Raw genomic sequence first — 12,086 nt, forward strand, 5'->3', positions numbered from 1 at the left:
GTATTCAAGCCTTACAGCAAAACAAGTGTATGTTGGTCAAGACAGAAGAGTGTACTGTTAGTATTAGTTACCCAGGCAAAATGCATGAGCCATGGAGCTATCAGTTCTGAGTTGTCTATATATAGAGAAACATACCTGCTCAACACAAAGCCATATGAAAAATCTCTTGCATTGTAAAGTCTTAAGTGAGGATTAGAGGGAACTAAACATGCAGCATTGTTGTTTGATTACACTTTATGTTTAGTTTCCTCTAATATCTTACCTGTGGCTTTCACTTCTCTCCGCGTTCATTAAAACTCCTCTTCACCGCACATCTCCTTGATTCTACTGTGTATTGCCCTATGTGAGAATCGCAGGGAATTAAATAGCCAGCATCTTTGTTTATAAGATGCATTCTGTTTAATTTCCTCCGATATCTCATTTGTGGCTTGCACAATATTAGTTTCATCTCATTTCGCAAGAACTTCAAGAAATACTAACAAGAAATGTAGCTATAAGAGATTTGACTAAAGAATAAGGCTCAGAATCCCGAATAAGCAAGCATTTATCCTTTACAGATCGCAAACATTCAAAAAAAGACAAATTTATGGTTTAAAAGGAAATATATTCAGAGTACTATACTCCAACAGTAAATAAAGATGAGTTCAAGATATCTGGTAATATCCTAAAGTTGCAGACTCAGGCAAGATATCGGTACAAGTTTCTTTGAGTGCCATCCCTTTCCAAATATTCACGCTCAATCAAACTCTCAATTCTTCTTCCAATCACTATAGGGTCTGCCAGGAATCTTGGCTGCAGATGCTCTGTGACCTCCGCGATGATATCAGTATGATCCAACACTCGCCTTGATTTCATTATTCGTACTATTGCAGCATCAATATGATGATTTCGGTTATTCTCCACTCTCTGCCTTATCTCTACTTTCTTAGGATCAGATTCCTTTTCAGCTGAAACAGTTCTTATAGTTAGTTTGTAACTTTTGCCAATGAAATTTTCATTCACGGAAAATAAATCCCCCTCACTGACATCCTTGGTCTCCGGATCTTTTTTCAGTACATTCTTTCCCTCGACACAAGCCAAGGAGTGCAGGCTCCTCTTCAAGTCTGATGGAGGGATCTCTGTAGCCTCCTGGATCTCTCTATAGCTATACTGATCAGCATTATTGAACATCATGAGGACACACATCTGATAAGTAGATACGGTCAACTGATGCTCTTGTCCCTTCCCAAAGATTGCCTTCAAGACAGCTGTGCCCATGTTAGTTTGCCAAGACAATCTACGGCCTGCATGAATTTCTAGATAATAATAGCGGAACTTCTCACAGAGAGCTGACATTTCAGCTGGCAGGTTGCAAGTGACAGTGGGCTGGGGAGGCCATGACCCTGTCGTCAGAACTTGGACTATAAATGTAGGGCTGTCTACCAGCTCAGCATCATGGGCCCAATAGAACCCCAGCATTGTTTCTTGAGAGGTTATCATGTCCGCGAGCATTCTTTCTGCTTTTAAAGTGAACTGATATCCAAATTCAGTCTTTAGCATAACAATCAGACTTCTCTCAGCATTGTAAGAAACAGTTTTTGCTGACAACAGCCGTTGAGCTAAGTGTTGCTTATAGTATTTCTCAAAAACATCTTTCTCCTTTAAGAAACGGAGGAGCACCACTATCTTGTTAAGAGCAGCCTCAACATTCTCCTCACTGACTACCTTCAGACCTTTCCTCAATGTATAATCCAGAAATAATGAGATGAATTCAGAAGAGCGAGGATTCAGATTAAAGATGCTTTCAAACGACGAATCAAAAGCATTTTGAAATGTCTTATCATCACAAAATGCCAGATATATTATTTTATCATATTTCTCCTTGACATCCAAGAGGAACTTAACAAACTTCACAGGATTTCTTGCCCTTTCCGTATCAGCAACAAGCTGTTCACCGGTTTCTCTGAGGTGAGAAGTCATCACAGCCTTCATCGTTGAAAGACCATCAGGAACCCCGTGAAACAAATTATACATTCTTCTCAGGTCCTCAATCTTGTCATCCATAAGCATATTCACTAAGCCCGGCGTATCCAAAAGCCTGGTCTTAATTTTAGGGGACTGTAAAACAATGTCCCTCCAAAGGTGCATGCCAAGCTCACGTACAGGGGTTTTATGGTTATGTGGAATATAAGTCCTGTCCATGTACCTCAGAATGTCATGGATCATCAGCAACACTGTCCTATTCTTAACCCAATTTTTGAAGACTTCCTCCAGAAACAAATCACCTTCGGCCTCTGCTAAACGTTTTGAAATCTCCCTTAGGCGGTTAGTCATAGTGGACTCTACCCCTGTATACAGCATCTCGCCAAAGTTGTGCAATACCATTTCATATGCATCTCTAAGACAATGAAGAAAACATATTAGAAACATCATCTTACAGACTTTGCAGTCACAAGTTATTGCAGATATGAGTCTGTAAACTTCAAGCAGTATCCAGATATCACAATAAATCTTGGCAGATTCTAACAAACACAATTTTAATGAAATCTTTCAAGCAGAAAGGTAAATGATGCAACTACAAATGCAATTTAAAAAAAAATCTTACAAGCAGAAAGGTAAATTATGCAACTTGTCTTTTTCAAAATCTAGATAATATTTTACTTAATCATATGATACTATCATAACAATTATTATATTAAGTGTAAAGAGTAGTCCTTATCAACATTATAAAGTATCTAATATCATCTCTAAGAGCATAATAACTAAAATATAAATTTAGAATACTCGGTAAGTTGCCCAAAGCACGCCATTTTACTATAATTAGCTTTCATGGTTTCCCCTTGTATCTAATATATATTCCTTAACTGTAAAAGCTATAACAACTACAAAACAAATCTAATTTTAGGGAAATAATATCTTCAGCAATGCAAAAAACTTGACTACAAGAGCCGGTGCGTGTCAATTAGATCAAAAGCTCAGCGAAAAAACCTAGTTGAACAAAGAGAGGGAGCTTGAGTTGGGAAATTAATATGCAAGGTTATTGTTATATTTCTATAATGCGTCTTTTAAGTGCACATTGCTATATATTTAACCTCATCCCCGTTTCCTCTTTCGTTATGACATATACCTATGTTACCCGGACTCTCCATTTTTGTGCCTATACCCGTGTCCACCGGACATGACATGGGTGTGGGTATGGGATCTGAGTCGGATCCTTCTAATTACAACCGGACACTTCACCTTGTAGCATACCAGGTCAAAATGAAAACTTAGGGCTTGTTTCAACTTGTTTATAGAGATCAAGATCCATGAATGACTTGTTTCTATGTTGTTCTATTGATTTTATGCTTCAATTTTCAGTTTATGTGATTTATGTGCAATAGACACTATTTTTATGAATGTATAATAAATCAGTCTATATAAAGTTTTACTTGCGTGGAACTTAAGTGCCAAGTCCCCGTACCCGAGTCTAATTCCGGATCCATGTCCACGAATCCTAATTATCCTAAAACTACGAATCTGACTCTTGGATCTGTACCCGTGTCCGATACCCATACCCGTGTCCGGGTAACTTAGACATATACCATTTAAGAATTCTGTATCGAAGTCAATTGTGTATAGTAATAATAGAATAGAACAACGTTATAATTGTCCCCGTGTGACAATGGGTAACATAAGCCTAAAAGTATCACCGCGATAAACAATATCCCAAATCAAAAGTTCCTGTAACTATAACATAATTTTCCAATAGGGTGCTTCTTTAATATATAATCTAAAATGGTCTAAAAATCATTTATATATCTGCAGACTGATGGAATTAATTGGATTCTGTTACATGTATCAGAGGGAATAACAATCAACTAGATGCAAGCAACTTTGACAAACATAAACACGAAAAACAAAACAAAACTTCCACATAAAATGCAGCAGCAAACAATCCACTGGTGCAACTGAAAATCAATTTAATTAAGAGAGTAAATAAGTGAAAGATTGAGGCTTACCTATAGAGCTCATGGTAACTAAGAAGCCTACCATTGTGATTGTAAATTTCATTGATAGCATGCTCCAATTTCTTCCAAATCTTCTCGGCATATTTGGCATCAACAACCTTGCGCCTCTTAAAATTCTGTTCCTTCTGATTATTATCCATCTCTCCAGCTCTTGGCTCAATCTACTGCTGTATCATTCACCAAAAATGAACTAAATCAGCACAATCATGCAGTACAAAATTGATCAGAAGTGAACCGACATTAACATATACACTTTTTTATCAAGTAGAATCAGACACAACAATCATACAGTACAAAATTGTTATGCATGTAATCATAAGTCTAAGAAAGAACAAGAATTAAAGAAATGATCACCAGTTTTTTAAAAGGTAAATTATTAGTACTTAAAAGACTGCACCTTGCTTTGAAATCTTTGAAGTAGCAGAGACTGAATTCAGGGATTCTTTTAATTTAGTTGAGACTCCGGTGCATATTCACTTTAGGAGTAATGCTACCTACACAAAATTACAAAATCCGTTACTTATGGATATCTACGAGAATGATATCCTCACTTAAGGAGTAATGAGGAATGCATGCTAACTACACAAAATTACAAAATCAGTTACAGTTTTTTAAGAGAATGATGTGTATAGTGAAGTATAAAGTTACCAAGTATTAATTATGCTGTCGTGTCATTTTTCTGGTACATGTTTATCATTTTATTTAAAAGTAAAGTGCATTTTGTGTAAATATTACACTTCTAAAACATAGTAAAGTATATTTATATTTATATTTATAGTAAAGTATATTTATATTTATATTTATAAAGTATATTTATAGTATAGTAAAGTAGCAGAGACTGAATTCAGGGATTCTTTTAATTTAGTTGAGACTCCGGTGCATATTCACATTAGGAGTAATGCTACCTACACAAAATTACAAAATCCGTTACTTATGGATATCTACGAGAATGATATCCTCACTTAAGGAGTAATGAGGAATGCATGCTAACTACACAAAATTACAAAATCAGTTACAATTTTTGAAGAGAATGATGTGTATAGTGAAGTATAAAGTTACTTAGTACTCCCCCCATCTCTTAATACTTTTCCTGTTTCTCTTTGCCACGCTTGTCAACACACACTTGATCATTAACATCTTTAATTTTGTATTAATATTAAATATAAAAATTTCACTGTATTAAGTATTCATAAATACGAATCCAACAAGATCACTCATGACTAAATTTAGTCTTATAGATCAGATGTAAATAAATAATTTATCTCATGTTATGAACAGTCCCGACATATCAAATGGGAAAAGCATTTAGAGACGGAGGGAGTATTAATTATGTTGTCAGGTCATTTTTGTGGTACATGTTTATCATTTTATTTAAAGGCAAAGTGCATTTTGTGTAAATATTACACTTCTAAAACATAGTAAAGTATATTTATATTTTTTTTCTGTCATATTTTCATTATATATAAATTGTTAGAGATGAATATTACTCCCTCCGTCCCTCCCAATCTCTATCTAATGAGTTGGGCACGGAAGTTATGAAATATGGATAAAGTAATGAAAAAAAGAAAGAAAAGTTGGTGAAGTGATAGGACCCATTGATTTTTAATGTATAAAAAGAAGATAGTGGAGTTTAGGTAGTGTGAAAAGGAAAGAAGTGAAGAAGTGGTGGGACCCATTGATTATTTTTGGAGAATTTTGAAATGTAAAGAATTGGATTGGCACCCAAAAAGGAAATTGTAAATAAATGGAAGGACGAAGAAAGTAGTTTTTTATACTTATATTTATCGAACATAGTTATTAATCTTTAAATATTATTAAATTCATTTCACAAATAACAAGCATATATCAAAAAAAATTCATGGTGCAATATTTTTATAAAGTAATATAACTAGAATAAAAAGAAATTAAAACCTTGAAAATATAACTCTAATATTCAATTTTGTCACGGCAGTCAAAGTTATTAAATAGTAAATGAGTAGTGCATTATGTGAGGATCGGAGGGAATTAAATAGCATTTATTTCTTCCACTGTTCAGTTAAATCTCATATGGAGAATAATTAACAAGAAATGGTTTTTCACAGACAAGCCTTCCTTCTGTTGAAGAAAACCATATGTCAGGTGTTATCCGGTCAATGGAAATTATTAGTACTTAAAAGATTGCACATTGCTTTGAAATCTTTGAAGGAGCAGAGAATGAATTTCAGGAATTCTTCTAATTTAGTTGAGACTCCGGTGCATATTCACTTTAGGAGTAATGCTACCTACACAAAATTACAAAATCGTTTACTTATGAATATCTACGAGAATGATATCCTCATTTAAGGAGTAATGAGGAATGCATGCTAACTACACAAAATTACAAAATCAGTTACAGTTTTTTAAGAGAATGATGTGTATAGTGAAGTATAAAGTTATCAAGTATTAATTATGCTGTCGTGTCATTTTTCTGGTACATGTTTATCATTTTATTTAAAAGTAAAGTGCATTTTGTGTACCTACACTTGCAATACTGCACTTCTAAAATATAGTAAAGTGCATTTATATTTTTTTCTGTCATATTTTCATTATACATAAATTGTTCAGATGAATATTATTTGTTATGCTTATATTTATTGAACATAGTTATTAATCTTTAAATATTATTCAATTCATTACACAAATAAAAAGCACATATCAAGGAAAAAAAATCATGGTGCAACATTTTTATAAAATAATATAACTACTATAAAAAGAAAATAAAACCTTTAAAATACAACTTTAATCAATTTTGTCAGGGTTGTCCGAAAATTATTTAAACTAAACTTATTAAAATAGTAAATGAGAAGTGCATTATGTGAGGATCGGAGGGAATTAAATAGCTAGCATTCTAAATTTCAAGTGCATTTATTTCTTCCACTGTTTTCACATATTGAGAATTTATTTTTATCTTTGACAAAATGCAGATTTCATTACTCCAAATCATTCTAATACAATCTCTAACATTAACCGGAACAGAACTCCCGTCAAAACTACGATCAGGGTACATAACTACATATGAGACACATGAGCAAGTTTGTGTGCGGGCATATTCGCAGATCGCTTAATAAAATACAACTTAAGGTTGTTTGCCTCCTTTATTATCTCCCTACACTCCTGAACTACTTGACCAATTCTTGAGCGCATGGGGGCTGAACTTCTGATCATCTGAACTACTACAAGGAAGTCGGATTCAATAGTAACCATAGTCCATCCCATATAAGAAATGCTTAAATTTTCGTGGTCTGCTTGCTGTTTTTTCACAGACAAGCCTTTCTTCTGTTGAAGAAAACCATATCAGGTGTTATCCAGTCAATGGAAATTTTACACTATGTAGCTATAAGAGAGTTGAATAGAGAATATGGCTCAGAAGCCCGAATAAGCAAGCATTTATCCTTTACAGATCGCAAATATTCAAAAAAAAAGAGACAAATTTATGCTTTAAAAGGAAAATTATTCAGAGTACTATACTCCAACAGAAAATAAAGATGAGCTGAAGATATCTGGTAATAGCCTGAAGTTGCAGAGTCAGGCAAGATATCGGTACAAGTTTCTTTGAGTGCCATCCCTCTCCAAATATTCACGCTCAATCAAATCTTCAATTCTTCTTCCAATCACTATAGGGTCCGGCAGAAATCTTGACTGCAGATGCTTTGTGACCTCCACAATGATATCAGTATGATCCAGCACTCGCCTTGATTTCATTATCCGTACTATTGCAGCATCAATATGATGCTTTCGGTTTTTCTCCACCCTCTGCCTTATCTCTAGTTTTTCAGAATCAGAATCCTTTTGAGCAGAAGCAGTTCTTATAGTTAGTTTGTACCTTTTGCCAGTGAAATTTTCATTCACGGAAAATAAGTCCCCCTCACTGACATCCTTGGTGTCCGGATCTTTTTTCAGTACATTCTTTCCCTCGACACAAGCCAAGGAGTGCAGGCTCCTCTTTAAGTCTGATGGAGGGATCTCTGCAGCCTCCTCGATCTCTCTATAGCTATACTGATCAGCATTATTGAACATCATGAGGACACACATCTGATAAGTGGATACAGTCAACTGATGCTCTTGCCCCTTCCCAAAGATTGCCTTCAAGACAGCTGTGCCCATGTTTGTTTGCCAAGACAATCTACGGCCTGCATGAATTCCTAGGTAATAAGAGCGGAACTTCTCACATAGAGCTGAAATTTCGGCTGGCAGGTTGCAAGTGACAGTGGGCTGGGGAGGCCATGACCCTGTCGTCATAACTTGGACAACCAATGTAGGACTGTCTACCAGCTCAGCATCATGGGACCAATAGAACCCCTGCATTGTTTCTTGAGAAGTTACCATATCCGCGAGCATTCTTTCTAATTTTAATGTGAACTGATATCCAAATTCAGCCTTTAGCATAAGAATCAGACTTCTCTCAGCATTTTCAGAAATATATTTCCCTGACAACAGCCGTTGAGCTAAGTGTTGCTTGTAGTATTTCTCAAAAACATCTTTCTCCTAAGTAACGGAGGAGCACCACTATCTTGTTAAGGGCGGCCTCAACATTCTCCTCACTGACTGCCTTCAGACCTTTCCTCAGTGTATGATCCAGAAACAATGAGACGAATTCAGCCGAGTGAGGATTCAGATTAAAGATGCTTTCAAATGACGAATCAAAAGCATTTTGAAATGTCTTATCATCGCTAAATGCCAGATATATTATATTATCATATTTCTCCTTGACATCCAAGAGGAACTTAACAAACTTTACAGGATTTCTTGCCCTTTCCCTATCAGTAACAAGCTGTTCACCGGTTTCTCTGAGGTGAGAAGCCATCACAGCCTCCATCATTGAAAGACCATCTGGAACCCCGCAAAACAAATTGTACATTTTTCTCAGGTCCTCAAGCTTGTCACCCATAAGCATATTCACTAAGCCTGGCGTATCCAAAAGCCTGGTGTTAATATTAGGGGACAGTAAAACGACGTCCCTCCAAAGATCCATGCCAAGCTTAAGTACAGGGGTTTTATGGTTATCTGGAATATAAGTCCTGTCCATGTAACTCAGAATGTCATGGATCTTCTGCAAAGCTTTCTTATGATCAACCCAATTTCTGTGGACTTCCTCCAGAAACAAATCATCTTTGGCCTCTTCTAAACCTTTTGAAATCTCTTTTAGGTGGTCAGTCATAGTGGACTCTACCCCTGTATACAGCATCTCGCCAAAGTTGTGCAATACCATTTCATATGCATCTCTAAGACAATGAAGAAAACATATGAGAAACATCATCTTGCAGACTTTGCAGTCACAAGGCATTGCATATATGAGTCTGTAAACTTCGAGCAGTATCCAGATATCACAATAAATCTTTGCAGATTCTAACATACACAATTTTAATGAAATTTTACGAGCAGAAAGGTAAATGATGCAGTTATAAATGCAATTTTAATGAAATATTGTGAGCAGAAAGGTAAATGGTGCAACTACAAATGCAATTTGAATGAAATCTTACGAGCAGAAAGGTAAATGATGCAACTACAAAGGCAATTTTAATGAAATCTTACAAGCAGAAAGGTAAATGATGAACATCTTCAACAATGCAAAAAAATTGATGGTAAGAGCTAGTGTGTGTCAAGTAGATCAAAAGCTCAGCAGAAAAACCTAGTTGAACAAAGAGAGTGAGCCTGAGTTGGGAATTAATATGCAAGGTTATTGTTAAATTTCTAGAATGCGTCTCTCAAGTGCAAATTGCTATATATTTAACCTCAGCCCGGTTTCCTTTTTTGTTATGAAATATATCATCTAAGAATTCTGTATCCATTCAATTGTGTATCGTAATAATAGAACAACGTTATAATTGTTCACATGTGATAATGGGTAACATTAGCTTAAAAGTATTACGGCCCGATTTCTTTGTTCGTTATGACATATACTATCTAAGAATTTTATATCAAATTCAATTGTTTATTATTGTCCACGTGTGACAATGGGTAACATTAGTTTAAAAGCTTTACCCCGAGAAACAATTTCCCAAATCAAAACTCCATGTGTCTATAACATAATTTTCCAATAGGGTGATTCTTTAATATCTAATCTTAAATTGTCTCATTTTTATATATCTGCGGACTGATGGAATTAATGGGATGTCCCAGATATGATAAATGTTTACAGATGTTTCAAGACTAGTAGCAAAATACACTTTAAGCATCTGTTACATGCATGTATCAGAGTGAATAACAATCAACAAGATGGAAGCAACTTTGACAAACATAAACAAGAGAAATGCAGTAGCAAACAATTCACTGGTGCAACTGAAATCAATGTATGAGAGTAAATAAGTGAAAATTTGAGGCTTACCTATAGAGCTCCTCGTAGCTAAGACGAAAAGCATTGTAATTGTAGATTTCATTGATAGCATGCTCCAATTTCTTCCAAATCTTCTCGGCATACTTGGCATCAACAACCTTGCGCCTCTTAAATTTTTGTTCCTTCTGATTATTATCCATCTCTTCAACTCTTAACTCAATCTACTGATGTACCATTTGGAAAATGAACTCGATCAGCACAATCATGTAGTACATAATTGATCAGAAGTTAACTGACTTTAACATAAACACTTTTTTTCAAGTAGAATACAGACACAACACAATCATACCGTACAAAATTCTTATGCATGTAATTAATAAGTCTAAGAAAGAACAAGAATTAAAGAAATGATCAGAATTTTTTTTTAAACAGATTGTACTTGAGGAAAACACCAACCTGCGCTAGCTCTTTTCAATGTAAATTGGTACTTAAAATATTGAACCTTGCTTTGAAATCTTGTAAGTTGCAGAGAATGAACTCAGAAATCCTTTTAATTTAGTTGAGTAAGTATTCACTTTAGCAGTAATGCTTCCTACATAAAATTACAAAATTTGTTATTTATGGATTTCAAAAAGATGAGATACACGCTTAAGAGTACTCCGTCCGTCCCATTTTAGTTGTCACATTTCTATTTTTGTTGGTCAAATTGACTAATTTTTGACCAAAAATTATGAATCACTTTTTCATTAATTTAAAAAAATGAAAATTACATTTTGAAGTTTATTTAAAATTATTTCTGATGATATATTTTTTAATTTCAGTCAAACTTTAGTCAATTTGACTGGCACAAAACCAAATGTTACAACTAAAATGGGACGGATGGAGTAATGACTAATGCATGCTAACTACACAAAATTACAAAATCAGTTACAACTTTTCTAAAGAGGGATGTGTCTATCCATATCCAAGTATAAAGTTAATTACATAGTATTAATTAAGATGTCGGTAATTTTTCTCGTGCATGTTTCTCATTTTATTTAAATATATTTTAATTTGTTTTATTTATAATTTTTTCTTTCATGTTCTCATTATACATAAACAGTTTAAGATGAATATTATTTTGTTATTTTTTTTTGCCACATGTTATTTTATATTCACCGTACATAGTTATTAATCTTTAAATATTATTAAATTCATTTCACAAGTAACAAGCATATATCATAAAAATTCATGGTATAACATTTTTATAAAATAATATAACTAGAATAAAAGGAAAATAAAATCTTGACAATATAAATATGATCAACTTTGTCATGATAGTCGAAAATTATTTAAACTAATTAAAATTATTAAAATAATAAATGAGAAGCGCAACAAAATAACAAAAGAAATCAAACGACTAATAACTAATTCAAAAAGATACATATCAAAAGATTTTATGTACTTAATCATATTCATAATTTAAAATAAGGAATTACAACAAATCTGCATTATTTATGGTTTATTTTGCTAGCTCCTTTACTTTGAGATTATCTTCAATTTTTAATTTATGTTTAAATATTTAAATTGTAATAACAACCTATAATGGCATTAAATATATGAGGATCAGAGGGATTTTTTTTTTTTTTTTTGTCATAAGACTTTCACAGTGAATTGTATCGAAATACAATACCGATGGAATCGAAAGAGCCTTTTTCATACATATAAACTTTCATCTAACCAAAGGGCATGTCAAAAAGTCCCACAAGAAATGAGATAAAAATTTATGATGCCCGAAAAAAAAACACTCGAAAGAAAAAAAAATC

At 33.9% G+C, this 12,086-nt stretch overlaps 1 protein-coding gene and 1 pseudogene across 1 annotated transcript; both read right to left on the reverse strand.

The window, feature by feature from the left end:
• Positions 1 to 678: 678 nt before the first annotated feature.
• LOC135146821 (cullin-3B-like) lies at positions 679 to 4,129 on the reverse strand. The gene is made up of 2 exons (XM_064085495.1): positions 3,981 to 4,129; positions 679 to 2,377 (listed from the first exon to the last, which is right to left on the reverse strand). Exons 1-2 carry the CDS (start codon positions 4,127 to 4,129, stop codon positions 679 to 681), a joined length of 1,848 nt encoding a protein of 615 aa, XP_063941565.1.
• Positions 4,130 to 7,532: 3,403 nt separating this feature from the next.
• On the reverse strand, positions 7,533 to 10,481 carry LOC108201714 (cullin-3B-like; annotated as a pseudogene).
• Positions 10,482 to 12,086: the final 1,605 nt, after the last annotated feature.

This window comes from Daucus carota, chromosome 9, assembly GCF_001625215.2.
Source record: "Daucus carota subsp. sativus chromosome 9, DH1 v3.0, whole genome shotgun sequence".
Classification (NCBI taxonomy): Eukaryota; Viridiplantae; Streptophyta; class Magnoliopsida; order Apiales; family Apiaceae; genus Daucus; species Daucus carota.